The sequence below is a fragment of the Citrus sinensis genome, chromosome 3 (assembly GCF_022201045.2).
Source record: "Citrus sinensis cultivar Valencia sweet orange chromosome 3, DVS_A1.0, whole genome shotgun sequence".
In the NCBI taxonomy this organism is placed as follows: domain Eukaryota; kingdom Viridiplantae; phylum Streptophyta; class Magnoliopsida; order Sapindales; family Rutaceae; genus Citrus; species Citrus sinensis.
Window position 1 is genome coordinate 48390553 of NC_068558.1, and position 21587 is coordinate 48412139.

The 21587-nt window shown below is 35.6% G+C and overlaps 5 protein-coding genes across 6 annotated transcripts; 1 reads left to right on the plus strand and 4 right to left on the minus strand.

Moving 5' to 3' along the window:
* Positions 1-15: 15 nt before the first annotated feature.
* Positions 16-3554, plus strand: LOC127901037 (uncharacterized). Its single transcript, XM_052436896.1, has 2 exons — positions 16-468; positions 833-3554. Exon 2 carries the CDS (start codon positions 838-840, stop codon positions 3472-3474), a length of 2637 nt encoding a protein of 878 aa, XP_052292856.1. The 5' UTR covers positions 16-468; positions 833-837; the 3' UTR covers positions 3475-3554.
* Positions 3555-3651: 97 nt separating this feature from the next.
* LOC127901039 (uncharacterized) lies at positions 3652-5829 on the minus strand. Its single transcript, XM_052436899.1, has 7 exons — positions 5710-5829; positions 5369-5626; positions 5137-5307; positions 4620-5051; positions 4438-4533; positions 4211-4339; positions 3652-4093 (listed from the first exon to the last, which is right to left on the minus strand). Exons 2-7 carry the CDS (start codon positions 5603-5605, stop codon positions 3695-3697), a joined length of 1464 nt encoding a protein of 487 aa, XP_052292859.1. The 5' UTR covers positions 5606-5626; positions 5710-5829; the 3' UTR covers positions 3652-3694.
* A 28-nt stretch (positions 5830-5857) lies between these two features.
* LOC127901040 (uncharacterized) lies at positions 5858-7994 on the minus strand. Its single transcript, XM_052436900.1, has 3 exons — positions 7319-7994; positions 6141-6903; positions 5858-6055 (listed from the first exon to the last, which is right to left on the minus strand). The coding sequence occupies exons 1-3, from the start codon at positions 7654-7656 to the stop codon at positions 5873-5875; spliced, it is 1284 nt and encodes a 427-aa protein (XP_052292860.1). The 5' UTR covers positions 7657-7994; the 3' UTR covers positions 5858-5872.
* A 133-nt stretch (positions 7995-8127) lies between these two features.
* LOC127901042 (eukaryotic translation initiation factor 1A-like) lies at positions 8128-8872 on the minus strand. The gene has a single exon (XM_052436902.1). It carries the CDS (start codon positions 8787-8789, stop codon positions 8352-8354), a length of 438 nt encoding a protein of 145 aa, XP_052292862.1. The 5' UTR covers positions 8790-8872; the 3' UTR covers positions 8128-8351.
* A 1973-nt stretch (positions 8873-10845) lies between these two features.
* On the minus strand, positions 10846-14633 carry LOC127901038 (BTB/POZ domain-containing protein POB1-like). 2 transcript variants are annotated; one of them, XM_052436897.1, is made up of 6 exons: positions 14074-14633; positions 13266-13385; positions 12689-12810; positions 12520-12583; positions 12096-12375; positions 10846-11960 (listed from the first exon to the last, which is right to left on the minus strand). In XM_052436897.1, the coding sequence occupies exons 1-6, from the start codon at positions 14321-14323 to the stop codon at positions 11147-11149; spliced, it is 1650 nt and encodes a 549-aa protein (XP_052292857.1). In that variant the 5' UTR covers positions 14324-14633; the 3' UTR covers positions 10846-11146. The 2 variants fall into 2 exon arrangements, with proteins under 2 accessions (XP_052292857.1, XP_052292858.1); XM_052436898.1 differs by lacking the exon at positions 14074-14633 and adding an exon at positions 13846-13867.
* Between the last annotated feature and the right edge of the window lie 6954 nt (positions 14634-21587).

A 21587-nucleotide genomic window follows, 5' to 3' on the forward strand; every position in this document is an offset into this window, starting at 1 on the left:
CGTCGATGTGCAACTTTTGAGTAGCCTGAGTACTAGTGAAGGCAATCAACTACCCAGCTTCGGCAGAAGGATGGGGAGAGGCATTTAACTTGGGCAGAAAAAAGTCCGCTTGGTTTTTTTGAAACAGAAAACCTCATGCCCCAATCCCAATCCCTTGCTCGAAAGGGGCGAGCCAGCATTGATATCAGAATAAGAGTGGGAAATTTACAAAAATAACCATTAATATTTTATTATTTTCGTAATTAACCCTCTCAACTTTTTTCTATCAACATTAGCCAAACACAAGCCTTTCTTCCCAAATTACCCTTCTTTACAGAACAAAACCAACATTGTTTCTCCCATCTCGCCAAACCAAAAGCAGCTTTTCATTCTTGAATCATAAGCCAACGGCGACCGCAAAAGACAACTGTAAAAGTGATATCCGATCATAATCTATCCAAATTCAACACAAATCGACGTCACTTACTGGTATGAATTATTTTCTGAACTTACTGAACTGAGTCGGGTGAATCTGAATCTGGCGACAGGCTGCCTGTCGCAGCAAAACTTGGTGCGACAGGCACCCTGTCGCAACAGCTTTGGTGCGACAGGCAGCCTGTCGCACCAGGTGTGGTGCGACAGGCACCCTGTAGCACCAGGTTGGGTGCGACAGGCACGCTGGCGCACCAGGTTTTGTGCGACAGGCACCCTGTCGCACCAGGTTTGGTGCGACAGGCACCCTGTCGCACCAAGCTTCGGGCGACAGGTTGCCTGTCGCACCCACTCTTGGAGATTTATTAAAATTGTATTATTTTAATTAGGACTGAAATAAAATATTTTTTTTTAATTTCAGGCTTAATGGATTCAGTTGTACTTGAATTGTGTTACGATGGTTGGTGGGAGACATTAGAGAATGGCTGTATGGAGTACGTGAATGGTAAAAATCGAGCTTTTTTGGTTGGAAAAAATTACATGTTTGATCAGTTATTGACAAGAGTATATGAGGTGTTAAAAATAAATCGTAATGACTATAGTATCACAATGAAGACAACTTTGAGGTCTAGTAACACATTATATCGTATATGTGCAATGCCCATGGATATATGTGATGATGAAATGGTGAGGGTTGTGTTGCATATGGCATCTGACGTAGCTAATTTTGGATACATTCCTATATTCGTGACCACATCACCTCAAGTTCCGAGCGAAGGTATTGAGCCACATGTCGATACAGAAACTTCGTTTAGAGCAAATATGTCTGGCCCCGATAATGATGAAGAGGTGTTGCCAAGGACAATATCGCTGCAGCAATATTACTCTCCAATCCACGACAATTATGACAACATTGATGATAATGGCGTTACGTTACAGGATGTTGGAGCAACGGTATTTCCAATAACAACGTCGTTGGAGCAACAATATTCTCCGTATCACAACAATGATTTTCGGGACAATGATGATTTTCATAATGAGACAGAGGGGGATAATGTTTGTGCAGAACCTTCTAATAATACAAGGCGGGGCACTCGTTTCAATAATGATGGTGATGATGGAGGAGCCGGTCCTTCGAATGTTCCGTCGTTTCAGGATGAGGATGAGTGTGAAGACAATACTCCTATGAATAACAGAGGCAATAGACCTATTCCTTCTATGGTTCGATCGAGAAGGAGAATTGACCCCCTTACAAGTCTTGCTCCAACTTTACCTTCGAACATGGTTGCTCCAAGCTTTGTTAGCAGTTGTGACTCAGATGATATCAGCGTGGGTAAGCTATTTGCTGAGAAGAATGAGCTTATATTACAACTACGCAAGGTGGCCTTTAGAGATAAGTTTGATTTTAAGATTGCACGGTCTACTACGACACGTTTCGAGGCTCACTGTTGTTCAGAATCATGTAAATGGCGTATTCGAGCAACTAGAAGTTCGAACGAGCAACATGTTCCTTGGGTGGTGAAGAGAATTGATAATGTACACACTTGTCATAATGAGGTATTGGTTGATGGACGTCATCAACTAAGGAGCCGGGTTGTCGGTCATATTATCGCAGAAAAATATATTCAAGATAAGAGGATTTATACTCCCAATGACATAAGAGCAGATATGCAACAAGAATACGGTGTTCAGTTAACATACCAGCAGGCATATAGGGCGAGAGAAGTTGGTCTTGAAATAGTACGCGGCAACCCTGCAGAGTCATACAACTTGCTCCCTAAATACTCTCACGTACTAACTACAGCGAATGAGGGTACAGTCACTCACCTCGAGCAGGATGGAGATGGTAATTTCTTGTACTATTTTGTAGCACTCGGATCTTCCATCAAGGGGTTTATGCAGTACATTCGGCCTGTCATTGCTGTAGATGGTACTCATCTGAAGGGATTATATCGTGGAAGCATGTTCGTGGCAACATGTCTTGATGGTAACAATCAATTGTATCCGTTAGCCATTGGGATCATGGATTCAGAAAATAATGATGCTTGGGAATGGTTTATGATGAAGTTACATGGAGTGATTGGTGATAGACCTGAGTTGGTAATTATCTCTGATCGATGCACTGCCATAAGGAGAGCCGTTCTTAAAGTATTTCACAATGCAACTCATGGCGTTTGTTTTTACCACGTCAAAGGTAACATTAAGTCACAATTTAGAATGTCCAAAGCTCTTTGGGATGAATTTGAGCCTGCCTTTATTAATGCAGCAAAAGCATATGGCCACGAGGAATTTAAGAGACAACTTGAAGGGTTGTGGATGATCCACTCGGGTGCGGCTGATTACCTAGAAAATAATGTCGGTACGTGTAATTGGGCAAGGTCTCAGTTTGAAGGTAGGAGGTACAGCATTCTTACCACCAACATCGCGGAGAGTGTTAATGCTTTCATGAGGGAACCTCGAAAATTTCCTGTTACTCATCTTGTTGATCACTTCAGGAAAACATTGCAGCAATGGTTTTATGATAGAAAAATTGTGGCTGAATCCATGACTACTCGGCTAACAACATGGGCGGATGAAATAGTCACTGAGAGGAGAACTATAGCTGAAAGAATGATAGTTCGGCCGGTGTCTCCGCATCGCTTTCAAGTTATAGGCGGTGGGCTTAAGGAAGGGTTGGTTGACTTGCAAAAGAGAACTTGCTCCTGCAGAGTGTTTCAGCTTGATCAGCTTGTGTGTGCTCATGCAATTGCGACGTGTCTAACACACCGGGTGGATTTTATTAACCTTTGCTCGGACTTTTACACTACAGAATCGTTGGCGATGGCTTATGCACAACCAGTGGAGCCAGTTGGTGATGTGGCTGATTGGGAAGTTCCAGATGAAATTCAGGAGCTGCAGGTATACCCACCAGTTGAGGCACCGCCACCTGGACGTCGTAAAGAGCGCAGAATACCCTCGGCTGGCGAGGACGTTGACCGGCGAACTGTAAGATGCGGCCGGTGTCATGAACTTGGCCATAATCGTAAGCGATGTAAGAATCCTATTGCGTCGACTCGAAGTTAGTTGTATTTTGTGTGTTATTCGTTGGTTAAAACTATTATTGTTTTTGTGTTACGTTGGTTAAAACTGTTATTGTTTTTTGTATTTCGTTGGTTAAAATTGTTATTATTCATAAAACTTTATTTTATTTTAAAGTTCAAAATGTGAGGCATTTAAATTATATAAAATTAAGTGCGGAAATTAAAAAAAATGTAAATTTCAACATTGAAATTACTACATAGGTCTACAATATAATATCGTCATTAAATATATCAACCGCAATCTTCTTTCTAAAGTACTCGACATGACTAGCGTTAAACTCCAACCTAAGCCCGAACATTAAATACATCGTAACCATCAATACAAAAACACCGCAATCGCCAGTTCCAGGCTCTTGTTGTGGCGCGCTCTTAACTGCGATAACTTTCCACGGGTCTTCACTCCGCAACTCAGGTCGTATATTGTAGAAGCCAACATATTCCAACCAGCGAGGGAATATAACTTCAAGTGGCTTGAATTTCAACTTGTACCTTTTGTCGTCGCGAAATGTGAGTAATGAGTCATAAATCCAGACTTTATTTTTCCGAAAGTCAACTCGTGCTAGTACCCAATGCGCGCCGTCCAAGTTAACAGGGATGAGTAACTGCATATAAAAATTTAAAAACATGTTCGTTATATATGAAATTGAAATACAACAAAGAAAAAACAACTCCTCGAATATTTTCATTATAGAACATGTGAAATGTAATAAAATACATACCATATCGACATCCGTCATTAATTTTGACATTGTGTGCTGTCGCCCACACAGATAACTATTCAAGCGGTCGTCGAATACCATTGAATCGACTGCACAATTCCCGTTATTCCATAACTGATTCAAGAACACCTAGTACATAGATAACCAAGAAATGCATAAATTAATTAAACTTAAAGGCAATAATTAAAGAAATTAAATAGTATTTGTAAGTTTTGTCGGCACGTTACCCAAAAAAATGTGTCCGTATGTGTGACACGTTGGAGTAAGGCATTTGGATACTGCCGTTGTTTCCCGCTAATCAAGCGGAGATACTCGTGAATATGCTGTAGAGAAATAGAAATATTACGATTTAAAAAAAAAATTATACACAAATACACAACAGTATACACCACGAGGAAAATATAAATACCTCATCGCCTAGCCATCCCATCGAAGCTGTCCCCAAAATTATTTGAAAGAATGACCGCGGGTGCTGGACGTTCCGGCGGACTCTGATATCACCAGTGAACCATCGATCAAACTCAGCAAACCAACTAGAGTCCTCCAATCCTCTCAGCGGATTTACATCCACACTCGTACTCATGTCAATCGCATGCTCCATGATTTGGGGTCGAGGTAACCTCCGGACGTTCTGTCCTCGCCTGACCGGAGGAATCATGTAAGGACTGTTATAAACATACGACGGTATGTACGCGCGGCCGAACTTACTAACGCCCGGAGGCACCTCTGTGAACACCTGCACGCTCTCCCCACTAACATCCCCGTAGAAACTAACCAATGACGTGGGCGTAGACAAATTTTCATTGCCCACGTCAGTATACACTCCATAGTCATCCGGGGCCTGTACAATCGCCAAAAAGAACATATTAAATAATTATCAAATTAAAAGTTAAACGAACATAATTATTTAATATAAATTAGCTTACCGCATACGAGCGTGCAGTGGGAGAATCCTTATTTGGACGTTTAGAAAATGTGTCGATGAAGCCAACAACGGTTTCTTTAAAATCTTTTAATTCTGACTTTATTTCATACACGTTACGATCAATCTTATCCAGCCGTCGTCGTACGTAATCATTAAACTGCTTTGTCCTCGACTAATACAAAAGAAAAAAATAATAACAACCAAAGTGAAAAATATCGTATATTATTTATAACCTCAGAATCCCGTGCGTCATCAGAGTTGTCTGTTTGCTGCTGGTCATCAACAGCCACCTCATCCTCAAAAGCGTCATGACGCTGCTCAAAAGCGTCATGACGCTGCTCAAAAGCGTCATGACGCTGCTCAAAAGCGTCATGATGCTGCTCAAAAGTGTCATGACGCTGCTCTGGTATTGGGTTTGGTATGTCGTCATGATCGTCATGCTCGTCCGATTGTCTTGTAACCGACGGCATCGCGTTGATTGAGGGTTGGTGCTGTATAAAGTATCATTTAAAATTACTAAATGAAAAGTCAAAAATTTCGATAAAAAAAATTTTTGTACTTACAGTATACCGACCTTATGAACCCAGTCTGGAATGCTTGGCAAGTAATCCTTCACAGAGAGCCAATATTTTCTGCTACTCTCCTTTGAATTTGGCTCAAGAGTTTGTAAAACATCCGTCTGCCATAAATTTAATTGAAAAATTTAAGTAAGTAAACCCAACTTAAATTTAGTAAAGTTAAAAAAATAAGTAATACATATTACTTACAAGACGAGATTCGTCGTTGAAGAACGAATAAACCTCCGCAAAGTTGATTCTCGAAGACGCCATAGGCTTCCATTGCAGAATGCGGGGAATCTTACTCTTCGTTTTGACGACCCATGTTGATGGTAACCCTCCGATTGCTTCATAAATCCAAGCCTACAACAACCAAAGTGAAAAATCAAATAAAACAACTATCAAATATTTAATACTATAAAACTTATTAATAAACAAAAAAAAGCACCTGCACCCCAGACGTAAATCCGTAAAGATTGTATTTTTCAATATTATGATCTGGATTTTTCAACCGAGTCTTCTTAAATTTCTCGTCTTTTTCGAACAGTGCATTGTCAAGACTCTCATAAATCATTTTCCACGACAATAGACCCCATGGACGCTTTCGGAAGTACTGAATATCATCAACTTGGTCAAGCCAATCGAAATTAATTTGACAGTGATTTTTTCTTGCATTTAGTACTCTGTCCGCAAAATAAAACATCGCAATCTTTAATGCGTCCATATCGTCTATTTCCTCGAAATTCAACTCCTTAAATACGGCATCAAATTGCTTCACATTAATCTTACGATGCACACCACCAAAATACGTATTCCGTAGCCTCTGCTCCATTTCATCATTTTTTTCATTGGTATCAACACCAAATGAAAGTCCAGTAACCAAGCACCATTCGACAATTGACAAGCGAATCAAATGCTTACCAATTTGAAACCATAACTGATCCTCACGGCTATCTTCTTCATGGGCCACTTGACGCAGTAAAAGATTATGCAAAATTACCCCACTAAATGGAAAACTTCGACACTCCAAGAAATGCCCAAATATATCCTTTTTGAACATACTCAACTGCCGGTTTGTTAATTTTTCCTCGATAGCTTTTACGACCGAAGATAACATACACATGCTCGAAATTCGACCAGGAAAGTGATCAGCATAACGAAAATACATCTTGCCTACTTCAATATCCGGTGATTCTGATTTCGCCATGTATCTGTAATATTTATAAAATTATTACATTATATTTACAGAAATAAAAAATTAAATCGTAAAAAAAAAACTCTAATTTTTTGGTGCGACAGGCGCCTGTCGCTCCAAAAAACTCGTGCGACAGGCGCGCGCCTGTCGCACCAATCTGGTGCGTGAGGCTTGCTGTCGCACCAGATTTGGTGCGACCGCAGGCCGCGCATGGGCGCGCGCTGCTGCCCAGCGATGGGCGCCGGCGCGCGCCCTGCCCCCCTCCCTCCCCACCCCCAAAATTAAGCGCAATCACTCCAAAATCAAAAACAGTACTCCCAAACACCACCAACCACCACAAACATCATCACCACCATTATCAATCTCAAGCTATAACTATTATTATTCTAAAATCTCATTTTAAATTAATGAAAATAAGAAAAATGACTAACCTAGGTTTTGTTGAAGGTTGTGGATCGTAGATCGGATGCCGGTGAGAGATGGAGCCGCCGCCGACGGGGTTGATGTCGCCGCCGATGATGGGAGTTGGATCGGTTTGGGAGAGATGAGAGAAAGAGAGTGTTGGGGAAGAGATGAGGGAGGGGTATTTTGGACTCAAATGTTGTTTAATGGCTAATGTTGATAGAAATATTTTTGGGGGGTTAAGATGAAAAAAAGCAAAGTTTTTTTGGTTATTAGTGTAAATTTCCCAATAAGAGTAGGTTGCAGGAATCACGTCATAGTGATACAATCCTTTTCGATAAATCAAAAAAGAGAATAGAGACAGCATATGCCAGATCAAGGGTTATGAGTAAGCAGTCCATATCTGTCCACCCTGATCACCAGGACATATTCCTCATCCTGAGATCAGTTATTAGCTTAATCTATAAGCAGCTTGATTCTACAACCTTCATCACCGTACAAGTTAAACAACTATGGGTGTTATGCATGCATTCGAAACCCGCTCTCTACTGTGCTAGGCATGCTTTATGTTACATAATAATTGAACACAGAACATATAACTCATCTTTATCTACATGCTCAGTGCAATTATTTTTCCTAAGGTCTGCTGCAGCACTTAAGACGCATCCCAACTAGAACATGATACTAGCCAGGAACTTGCCAATAATAGTTAACTAATTAAATACAACATGCACCAAGAGAAGCCTTGAAGAAATCAAATTAACAACCAAATAAATTACGTACTCCAACACGTTCTTTAAACAGTAACCTCATAGAAAACAACCATTACACAGTAACCTCAAAGAAAACAACCTTCCATCATCATGGTGCCTACTACAATTATCTGATCATCGGTTACACAATTATGAGATCGTCAATATAAAGCTTTTTTTTCCTTTTCTTTTTCCAAAATATAAGTAACCCGCTGATATTACATAAAACTAAGCATATCGATTTCATCATAAAATTAACAACAAAGAAAGCATGCATGGCATGCAACAAAAAAATATAAAAAGAGAAAGATTAGATCCTATCAATATCCTCATCCTCAAACTCAATATAATTATCGGGACCAGCTTCATCGTCGTCATCAATACCGGCAGCAATCCCTTCGTTCAACCTAGTAGTCTCAGGCAATTCACCGTAAGCCTTGAGCAAGCGGGCCTCATCAGGCATGTATTTCAAAATAACATCGGCTTTATCGTCTTGATAATCTCTCAAACCGACAAGAATAATATCACCCGCACCAATCCAAACCTTTTTGTGCATCTTACCACGGATGTGGCAGAGACGCTTGGCGCCGTCGATGCACATGGCCTCGCATCGACCGTTCCCCAGCATCCGAAGCACCTGCGCGTATTCTTGACCGTCTTCCTTGAATATCAGCTCGCGTTTCTCGTCGTCCGCCTCGTTCTTTCCTCGCTTCCGATTCTTTCCTCCCTTTCCCTTGTTCTTCGGCATCTTTTTCCTTTACTTTTGTTTTTCGGTCTCTCTTCTCTCTTCTCTCGCTATGTATATTGCTATGTATATTTTTGCGTTGGCTATACCTCAATATTTTAAATATGAAGCTTGGGCTTGGGAGTTTGCCTTTCAAACTTGTCGTACAAGCAACCACTCGCGTGCTTGCATTTTTCTCTTTTGTTCTTCTTGAACCGATATCAGCGTGAAGAGTTCTTTACAAGGCTAGGCTACAGATGGATGGATGAATAAAGTGCACGTGGAACGGTAAAGTATACGTGGCTCCGATTAATTTTATGCTTACTGTTGTAATTCACTTTTTTTAAAATTTACTATTATTATTATCTTTTTTTATGTTTACTTTTTGCTAATGGCATCTGTTAGTTTATCGCTACCGTTCATTGTGAATGGGTCCTACAAGGGAGCATAGAATCGAACATCAGTGGACTGTGTTGATCGATTATACTTGCTATAGTTACAGACAAGGAGTCAGGACCGAGGTCCTATATCATTTTTCTATAAAATGTAAAACGGGCCGGATGCCCCGACTGCCCCAATCTGTTTCAATATAACCATCTGCCCCTTTTTTTCCTTGAATTGCACAAAAGGAAAGAGACAAACACCGGATATTATGCGATTAGCATATATTCAAAGTATACAATTCAAATAGGCTTTTTTTATGTTACATAATTACGTAACATATATGATTATGTAGCAGTCGTTGGATTTTTATTAAACAATCGTAGAAATAATATGATTTTATTATCTTATATTTTTATAACCGTTGGCTACTATATAATCATGTATGTTATATGATTATGTAACATAACAATCTCCTTCAAATAAATAAGTTCAAGAAGACGTAATTTCTTCAAAATAATTTTTTTTATATTTTTATTTCGGTTGGCTTTTAACACCTATCTAAAATCTTTATAACACCACTTTTTTAATATTATTTTTTAAAATATCCTTAATTTAATTGATAAAATATAAATTCATATATTACAACTAACTATTGTCCCGCAAAATTTTACTCAAAAAATTATTTTTTAAAATTACACAGAAAAATTTCATATTTAAAAAGTTTTAATTAAAATTTAAGATATAAATATAAATTATGAGATGGGGTGGATGTAAAAAATTTAATTAAAAATAATTTATTTAAATGTTTAATTAAATTTTTATTTAAGATAAAAAAAATTAATATGTGTTACGTTATTTAAATTATTTAAAAATAAATTTTATAAAGAATTTTGATGGGGGGTCCTTCTATCTTACATGCATGTAAGATACATTCCTCTCACATGAATGATATGTGGGTCCCACACATACACTATTCATGTGAGTGGAATGTATCTTACATGCATGTAAGATAGGGTTTACCTTTTGATGGGTGTCAAAAGATTACACTTTTATTTTTGCTTGTGTGCTGTACATGTGCGTTGCTAATTGATGGTCCCATCATAAAGTAGGACAAGTCAAGCACCGGAATCATGCCAAACTTTTGGTAGATTTGCACATTAATAAATCCTACAAGACCATTTTAAATTTAGACCCTAAGCATGCACGGTCGGTGGATAACCAGCCATCAGGATTTTTTTTTCTAATTTTTTAATTTTATTTATTTATGCAAGAAGTGCCTTACTCACCTTCTACCCAAACTTCAACCTTTCTCTCCAAGACCCCAATTTGCCCACAACCTTAAAAGTCTAAGGTCAGATTTCTTCTGCCAAAATTGACACCCTATACCACCAATTGGTCTATAGACTTCAAAATCATGTCTTAGATCTCCCCGCTCCATAACACCATTCTAATACCCTCATGGTATTAGCCAAATCTGACCAGGTCCCAACCATAATCCAAATCTCAAAACAAATTCCCCGTCAAAGCTCGGACAAGACCTGAGTCCAAAAAGCCCGCTCCGGTATTTAAAAATATGGGAAGAGACATTCAGAACGCATGAGACCAAAATACAGTCTTCTAACGGTCAAATATTGTCATCGAGGCAGAGGTACCTACTAAGCAGTAAGCACACAAATGCAAGTTTGACAAAATAGAGTTCTAAAAGAGCTGCATTCTTCAGCTGAAACCTGTCAGAATACAAACTCATCGTTCCAGGAACCAACCACATTTTACATATTCTCCCTCTCAGTTTCCATTTCCCAAACACAACTCATCCCAGTAATAATAACATGACACAAAGCAAATTCTAATTGTATATGAACCTCTGAACACAAGTATCTATAGCGCTGAATGCCTACTTATTACATTCAACATGAGAGAAACAAAAGAGGTTAGTGCTACCAAAAGTTTTAAATCAATTGGAAGCCTCAACAAGAAAGACTCTAATGATGCAAGAGTCAGTGCCTGATAGTAAGCTCAGCCCTGAGGTGGAGGATACCATTGATGAAGTAAAGACTATCATCCGCCATGAAGGATGTCCATGGTATGGCAAATAAGTTTCGGTATCCAACTGCCTTGCCTCCAGTGAATGTGTAGTTGCCTTTGTATTTGCTAACAAACTCCTCAGTAGGCTTTGACCTGGCTGCAAACTCGTAATCCACAGCAAAACTCACTGACCCCTTTTCCTGCATCCCCAAGAACAACCCAAAACAATGGAAAGAGCTCTGCTGGTCCATGTTGCAGTGTGCAGAGAGGAAGAACCCTTGCCCACCCAAGTGAAATGCTTGAGAGTAGACGCGTCCAGATGGGAACAAATTTTCACACTCCTCCCGCTTCAAGTCCAGGTAAACCACACATTGTTGCCGAGGACGCTCAAATTCTACTACTTTGACGGGCCGATACTTGTATGCACGTTCAACAAAGCGTCGATTCAAGGTGACCGACTCCTCTGCCGCCAAGGTTCGTTGTCGATGTGGGGCTTCAGCCTTAAAGAACAGAGCTTCAAGCACTAACTTGGACGCAACATCATGATCAAAGTCATTACAGGTTAAAACCTTCTTTAGCTTCCGGCAGGTCATGTGAGGAAAGCGAATGAAGCGTGCAAGACGTGAGCCCAAAACCTCACGTCGCTCCTCCACTCTCGGGTACTGGGCTCTGGCCCACTTTAACACAAAATCATATACAGCATCTTCAGAAGCAATTTGAAGATCATCACTAGACAATATTGCCTCAACTCCAGCAAGGGGCAAGGCCATTACCTCATCTTGGAACCTGGTAAAAATGAAAACCTCATGCATAAGCTTCCCAAATATTAGAAGCGTTAAAGTCTCACAAGCATTTAAACCTTCTAAATAAGGAATCCAGTAGAACAGTCAAGAATACAATCCCATACAAGCAAGAACCTACTTGGTCATGTCCTTATATCGAGATGCAAGGTACTGTCTCGCAGCATCGGTCAATGGCTGGACTGCTTCACCCATCAGGACACTGGAGGGAAGCTCCAGATAAAGCAATGCAGACTCTGGAGTCATGGGCATATTCCTCAATAGACGGCTGCAGTATCGCATGCATGAAGCAACCTCAAACTTGTCCGCAGCCATAAGCACATCAAGCAATGCAGGAGCTGCAGTAGTCGATAAAGTATTGCTGTACATAAAATTCAGAAGTTCCATGAGGGCAGCTTCCTCTGCTCAAGAAAAGAAAGAACTTATTAAAAGTAGCACTGGTAAATTTAATTATCCAATAATAAGCAAAGGACCTCAAGCAAGAAATCTTACAAAGATAAAGAATAATTATTTATCAAATAACAGCCAATAAAAATTGACCATACCAGATGCATTGATACGCAGCGCTACATGTCGTTGTTCTGACTCCTTCATCCCATTTGAGAATAGCTACAACAGATAAACAAAAAAGATTCAGAATCATGTGATAGAAAACATCTATTAGTGATTGCACCAAAATTTTAAAAACACCACAGAGCAAAATCATAACCCTACTTTGTAGAAAAATGGACTTTTTGCCGCTAAGATTGGAGAGCTTATGTGTAATGTTTTAACTCTCACAACTGTAGAACAATCCATGCTCCAGCTTGACTCATTTCCATTTGCAGCTTCATCACCTGCAAGAGTCACAACATTCAGAGTAGAACGACCATGGACAAATCCAAAACAGATAGCCAAAGAGTTATAGAAAGAAACATATTCATTTACTCTAAAGATTACACGAGTTCTTCATCAAACAACCCATTAAACAAAAATAATCTACCAAGTGTTGTATTGGACATATAATGCCTTATCGAATCCAGAAACCTCATGGGCACATTATGACATTGTTCAGTCTTAAACTAAAGACTAACACGTGCACAAACCACCACCCCCCCCCCCCCCCCTGGGGCGCGGGAGAAAAAATAATATTACTATATCTTATCTTCCCAATAAGTACACAATCTATTAAAAAAAAAGAAAGGTCATACAGGACACTTACTCATTACTAATTTGACAGAACGAAAAGATCTGTATACTTTAAAGAAACACCAAAAGGAAAATGTAAATTCATAGAAAACCTTTTCACTACCTGAGGGTGACCCTTCAATCATTGCCTCCACTTCCTCATCTTGGTTTTCACAGCCCACACAATCATCCATATCGGGCTGGTTTAAAATCTGCTCCTCAGGGCAAGCAGAGAGATCCAAACCTGAAAATTAGTTGTAAATGCCAATCAACATCAAACCATATCATATGCCAGGGAAGCAAGGAAAGGCCCCCATGCTTATGAATAGGCTCAAACATTCACTAATAAAAAAGTAATACAATCTTTATTCTTACACATTTTCCAAGCCCTAAAAAGACTCGTAGGCAGATTAAATCTTTTTCCCACAACAGAAAATAGGCTAATATAACATATGAGAACTCATTTTTTGCAGCCAATCATCCACAAAGTATTTGCTACATTAACTCAGCTTTATATGATGAACAGCACAAATCCCCCGCCCCAACAATATTTTAGAACAAAAGAAAATCAAATCAAAGCTTCAACTAGAATTCTTCATTCAAAATGACATTGATTGGACACTGGGGGTTATATGCTTCCATGAATTATACCAGCTTTTACGAGACCAAACAACAAAACTCAAAATTTAGACTGCATTACGTACTCCTCATTTTTCAGGCACAACAAAATCAAATTTTGATAAACAAATTACAGCTCAAATCTCAATATTCACTTTCCTCAGCTTTCTCACAGCTGCAAAACAAAGATGCAAACTTTCAATTGGCCAAAACCACCCTCCTTTCTATCTTTATCCACAAATATCTAGCCAAACAAACAGTAACCATACAGGAAAATTGGAAAAAAATTTCAAGAAATTAAAAAAAAAACTGACCGTTGTCCTTCTGGGTGTCTGCTCTTCGCCTCTTACGGTCCCTAGCCCAATCGGCGATACTAGTGCACCCCTCTCCGTCGGACCTGCTCTCCGGAGGGTCACCCATGATCTCGATCCGAAGAAGCCGGTCTGAGAAATTACTATCATTAAAAGCGAACCCAAAATCTCCATCGGAGGAAGAAGCAATACGCGAGATATCCGAATCCATTTCTGTTCTCGGGTCAAATAGATCCGTGTTCACGTCTCTCATTATGAAAACCCCCCACTCTCTCTCTCCCTTGACTCAATCTCTTTCTCAAAGAAACAGAGGATCGGAAAAAAAAAATGCACAAATGTTACGAACTTGAAACCCTAAAATAGTGAGCTGGCGGCGTTATCTATAATCGCAAAGAGCAAATGGCTAGAAAGAAAGCATAGAATGATTAATGAAAAATGAAATGAATGAATGAAAAACCGAAGCCCACGTCCCCCCCACCGTCGCCTGCCCTGGTTCATATATATAGAATATGTTAGGTTGTGCGTGCTGGTTTCGTTTTGTTTGGTAAATTTGGTTCCTTCATTTGTTTTGTTTTGTTTTGTTTTGGTCCACATGCGTGATCGTGTGTGTTGGAGTATGGCCAACCGTATATTGTTTGACAAGTTTTTATTTTTATTTTTTATGTTTTAATCCTTTAAGGCGGCCTTTGAATTTTTGTTGTATTTCTTTCTCGTTCTTTTCCTTTTATTTTGTTAGTGCCGACGTGGATAACGGAGTGGAGAGATTCAACTGATTTTTTTTTTTTAGTCCTAATGATAAGATCAATTAATTTTATTATGAAAGAGGTTATAATTTAAAAGAGATATTATTAAAAATTTATTATTTGAAATTATTCTTAATACAAATAACATAGAGATAAAGGATTCATGACATTAATAATTAATGTCAAATTCAATGTATAAAAATTAATAAAATAGATGGATATAGTTTTAAAAAAATTAGTACCTATATTTATATAGCATTTGAAATATGCAAGTTATCTTCAAAATCTAAAAGTTTATATTTTTTTTAATGTTTTTCTCTGAATGTAAATTTTGTATATATTATCTAATGATTTAATAACTAATTCTAAAGAATAAACTATTATCTCAAATAGTTTTAGAAAATTCTTTTACTGTATTCAAAACATTTAATGTAACGAAACATATATATTTTTTACTATACATATCATTTTTATTATGTGAAGGCATATTTCCCAATATGAGGTATAGAAAAATAATAACTTATTGTTATATTAAGTTTATTCTCATTTATTTTTTTTAAACGAACATGTTATATTCTGTGAAAAAAAAAACACCATCACATTATATTCAATCCAAATTTTTAACTGTATGCAGCTGCATGGTTCAAAATTTTACACAATTTTAATTTTTTTCTTTTCGTCATTTTTTTTAGAACTTGTGAGTTGTTACTTGTTACAATCATTTACCTTTATCAACATGGTGATAAATTTGTAAATGAAATATTATTTTTCTTGTAATTTTGAATACTTTAACTAGGATTTATAAAGTACAATATTAATTCAAAATATATGTTGATAAAGCTCACAAATAGTAATTAAAATTCTAATATTTGGATCTCAACTACATGATTCACTTAATTATTAGATAATAAATTTCATAATTAGTAAAATTAATATTTTATCATCCAAGATTTGAATATTACATCAATTAGGATATAAATTAGGATCTCTAAAATTATTCATCTCCCAACTATTTAATTTCTATGAAGGCCAAAGCATTAGTATTTTAATGCATAATTTTTTTTTTGAAAACTATATATCCCAAATTTTTATCTTAAAAAAATTATCCTAATTGATGTGATATTTACTAATTAGTTGATGAGATATTATAATTAGTTTATTTAGATTTTTAAAAAAATTACTAACCGCCGCTTAATTAATTAATTGGTAGTGCATTGACCACTAATTGGAGGGAAAACGACGGAGAGCCCAAAAATACAAAATGATGGACGGCTACAATTAACAATTAATGGAATACTTAGTCTAATGAAAGGAATCTGATTATGATTAATAATTAAATTTTATTTTCACGGGTTAGGCGACAGGCGACCAAATCATAAAAATTAAAGTGACTCCGCGCCTTAAGAAATTAATAAATTCGACTCTGCCTCCTATTAATGATCAATTCACCAAACATACATGCACTATCTGAGTTGCAATAATGGCATTCTTGATAACTGTTATTTGGTTGAGATAATAAATCTCTTTTTTTAAAATAAAAGATTAGAAGTTTAAATCTGCTCAAATTTTAAGAAAAGAAACTAGATTTGTCACATTGTCAATGAACTAAATTAAAAAAAAAAATCACTAAACATAGATTAATAATTTTCGCAGGTCCTTATCTTGGGACTAAATATTGCCTGATGCTTGTACAAAAGGGTAATTTTTAAAAACCTCTCATGAGATTTAAGCATGTTGCAAGTAAATGGTGAAAATCAATTTATTTGTAAAAAAACCTCGTACCATCAGTTAAAAATTCCATTGACTAACTGTTAACTTTGAAAAGATAATATTACCCCCAATAATAATTTATAGATCGACACAACTAAAGTACAAGGGCTGAAACTTATGATGCGTAAACCACTGACTTTATTTTTTTGATATTTTTACCCTCACAATTCTAAATATTTACAATTTCATAAGTAATTAAAACAATTATTTTCACCATGATCAAGTTATTGATAATTCCTTAAAATCTTAAAAAAATTAAAATTACAAATCTTAAAATTTATAAAAAAATATGCTACTGTTTTTCTATTAAATTTTCTGTTGTTTCTCGGTAAATTCGCTGTTATTTTGTGTATGACGCTTGCCCGAAAACGGTCACGATATATTTTGAATGGGTAATGATGGGGATTGATAGTAAAAGTTTGTATTTCTTAAATTTTTTTACATTTGACAACTCACTAATTCATGTGTAGGTCTATTTAAAATTTGTTCTTGTTTATGGAGCTTGTTGGAAATTTGTCATAATGCATTTTGAATGGGTAATGATGGGGATGGGCAGTAAAAGTTGTTTGTGTTATTTGAACTTCCCGAATCCATTAAGAGTAGAGGGGAAGAAGAAATGCAAATTGTTTGTGTGTGCCGCTTGTGAGCCTTAAATTAGCGTGCAAGCCAATTGTCCTATAGCAAAACAATTATATATATTTTTTAAGTTTGTAATTTTTTTAAAAGATTTTAAGGAAATATCAATAACTTGATCATGGTGAAAATAATTATTTTAATTACTTATGAAATTATAAATATTTGGAATTGTAAAGGGTAAAAATATCAAAAAAATAAAGTCAGTGGTTTACGCATCGTAAGTTTCAGCCCTTGTACTTTAGTTGTGTCGGTCTATAAATTATTATTAAGGTAATATTATCTTTTTAAAATTAATAATTAATCAATGAAAATTTTAACTGACGGTAGGAGGTTTTTTACAAATAAAATAATTTTTACCATTTACTTGCAACAATCTAAAATTTCAAGGGAGATTTTAAAAAATTATCCTTGTACAAAAATTTGAATAACGACTAGGGGCAAAAGAAAAATACAAAATTTTCAAAGTGAAGAAGGCAAAATTCAAATACGATTTGGAGAGATCCTTCTGTCAAGGTCATGTCACACCATCGTTAATAGACCGTGATATTATCAGTACTTGGTAAAATAATTAATTAATTTCTGCCAAAAATTGTTCGACAAGCAGGCAACCTCAGAGTGTAATGCAACAAGCCAAAAATTGGTAGTCTCGTCTTAGTAACTTCTTTCTTCGCTTTCCCGGCCAATTCCTCTTATTTATCTTCTTTTTTTATCGCAACGTACACTGTAAGCTGCAAGAGCAAGACACACGCAACCACAGGAATTCAGGGTGTGTTTTACCTACTATATTATATTATGTTATATTATATTATTTTAATATTGATATATTATATTATACTGTATTATATTAGTACTGTATTATAATAATATTATATAATATTTAGTGCTATACTATACTGTATTATTTTTTAAATTAATTTAAATTAAATATTATATTATATTAATGTTTTTATATTATATTAATATATTTAAATTGCATTAATATTTTATGTTATTATTTATATTATTATTAATTTTAAATTAATATTATTCAAATTTATTCATATTTAAATATTTTTATTAGCTATAATAAATTATAAATTTATTAATAAATTATAATGTAAAAATAAAAAAATATACTATTATTGAATGATAAATTATTTATTTATTAATTTATATTAATAATTATAATGTAAAAACAAATAAAATAAAAATATTATATTAAATTAAAAACTATATTTATTTATTATTTTAGTATTATAATAATAATAATAAAGCAAAAAGCAAAAGTTAAAAGCAAAAGAAAAAAAAAAAAAACAAAGCTAATGCGTCAACTGACGCATTAGCCTCCCACCCCAATCCCTTGTCATGTTTTCCCAAACATAAATTTAGTATTAACTTAATGTAAATAGTAATTTAATACTACAACCAAACACACCCTCACTTCACTATAAGTTATGGGTGCGTTTGACACATTATATTATATTATGTTGTATTACATTATTTTTATGTTGGTATATTGTATTATATTGTATTACATTAGCACTGTATTATAACAATATTGTACTATGTTTGGTGCTGTATTGTACTGTATTAATTTTTAATTATATTATGTTTGGTGTTGCACTATACTGTATTAATTTTTTGTGATTAATTTATATTATATATTTATAAAATAATATTTATTAGTACTTAAAAAAACTAAATATAAAAGTCTTATATTTTAGAAATTTAATTATAAAATGAATTGTGCTAATATTTTATATTATTATTTATGTTATTATTAATTTTAGATTAATATTATTGAAATTCATTCGTATTTAAATATTTATTATTTATTATATTATATTATTTAAAAATATTAAATATTATATATTAATATTACAATAATTAAATAGTGTAATATTAAATTATATTTTATATACTTTTAAGTATTTATTATTAATCATATTAAATTATAAATTTATTAATAAATTATGATATAAAAATAAAAAAATAAAAAATAATATTATATTATAAATTAAAAATTATATATTTATCAATTTTTATTATTATTAAGTAAAACTAAAAGTTAAAGTTATTTAAAAAAAAAAAAAACAAGCTAATGCGGGAGTTCCCGCATTAGCACGCCTCCCGATGCCCAATCCCAATGAGGCTCAATTGCTCCCAAACATGTTATTGGTTTAAATTAATGCTGGGTCCACAATTAATCTTATGCAATACCACACACCAAACACACCCTATAAGAACACGGACTTGATTTCTTACTTTAATTTGACCGTGCACATCTGACATCACAGAATGTGGAAGGTGTAAAAAAACGGATAGTTAGCCTCAATTTTAATTAATTAATGAAAGCAACGACATATATTACGCATAAAATGTAGAGAAACAATTATTCAACAGAAAGCGAAAAGAAAAAAAAAAGAAAAAAAGAGGAACACTGTAGAGATAGAGAAAACGGTGAACAAGTGTATGTTACACAACACACATACAGGAGGTGGAGGTGCTCCCTTCAATCCAAACAAGGACAGAAGAAGGCAAACACGTCCCCGAGGTCATGCAAACCCTTACGATGCGCATATATATATATCTAAAGTGTACGTCACAGAGGTATCCACGAACCAGCTGACGGGTTAATTACCCTCTCTGCTTCCTCATTTTGGAGTAAAGGTAGCTAGCTCCATTTCAGTAACACCCAAAACCTAGTGGACTAGCAGGCGCTGCACTCTGAAACCTAAACCCACAAAGACAAGAGGAGAAAGTTCTGTTGATGTCTCTGAAGGAACTTTTGTATATAGCTAGTAACTAGGGCTTTTATATCGAGAACCGAGAACGGTGATTGAGATGAGCCCTAGCTAGCTAGCAGAAGCCAGTGGACAGACGACGAGAATCGGATAGGATTTTGACATTAATGGGGGAAATCTGTGAGGATAGATTTTCTCTTGAAACGAGACAGCTGTGTAGTGTGTAAAGTGTTGTCTAACCTAATATAAATCTCTGAGTCTGACAATAGTCGAAACACATATCATTTCTAATGGAGGCGGAGGCCACGCCACAGCCCCACGCCCATTAATCTTTCTTCTTTCCGTTTATCCTCTTTTCAAATTTCACAATCTGGGTTGTAACTAGGCCAAGTGTATCCTACATTGTACCTAACATTACACTTGTAATTGCACCCTAAAATCAAACACGCGCTTGAATTTGTTGACTGCAATATTTCTGTTGATATACATTACATTATATTGAACGTTATGTAACATAGCATGATCTATTTAAGTAATAACTCATAACTGGCTTTTTTAGCAACTTACTGCAAATTCATTTGGGTTATTGGAGTGATCTAGTTATTATGACACTCGACGTGTGAGATTGTAATGCTATAATCTTTAAATGCGAGCCCGAGGATTTCAATGGTAGAAAATATAGTAATAATAATAATTTTGAGGGGGATCATAACCAAATAACAATAAAATGGGAGGAAATATAATATCCTCTAAAATTCACATGCAAATGCAATTGCATTAAATTAGAGAAAATTTTTGGTGTTCCTAAAACATTACTCCTTAACCATTCACTATTTACTATGTATATATGCAAATTATTAAGATTAATTAAAGTATATACATGACGAACAATAAAGTATCTACTATTTGATAAGTAGTGCTCTAAGAGCATCAAAGACTTTTCCTTCATTAAATACCCTAATCTTCGTTGATTTTCTTTTACTTGGCTCCATATTTGATGGTCCATCTAAGGCTTCAACGTAATTCTGAGCAACCAAGTTAGCTGTGAAATTATATTTATACTAATTTACTAATACTTATTACTACAAAATAATTATTAAAGGGAAATTAATTTTATTTAACTAATTAAATCAATTAATAATATGACATGTTATCAGTATGATAGTCATATAGAGTTTTATTATGAAGTCAGAATTTGTTGAAACTATCAACAGCATATCATACATGTTCCGTAAATTTTACGAGATGCCATCTAAATTGATGGGGAATTTATAAATGTCACCGTTCCATAAACGTTTATGGCATGTCATTATGACACTTGACATTAGCAAATCTGTTCAGCGCATTTGACGCCCCTTTTTATCACCTTTCCTGCCTTCTTGCAAAGCACACTCTGCAGCTGTCGTCGATAGTACACGACTCATCATCAAATTAACACATGCTGAACTTTATAATTCATCCAATCCAACCATTTATATTATTTTAATTTAATTAAATATCCATCTCTTTTGATCGAATGCGTTATTAGTTGAGCATGAGATTGCTGTGTGTAAATTCCACATGTAGCTACCAATGGGCCTTTGGTCCAGTGGGAGAGCCCTTGCACTTAGAATAATGAGTGCAAGGGTTCGAGCCTCCATGAAAA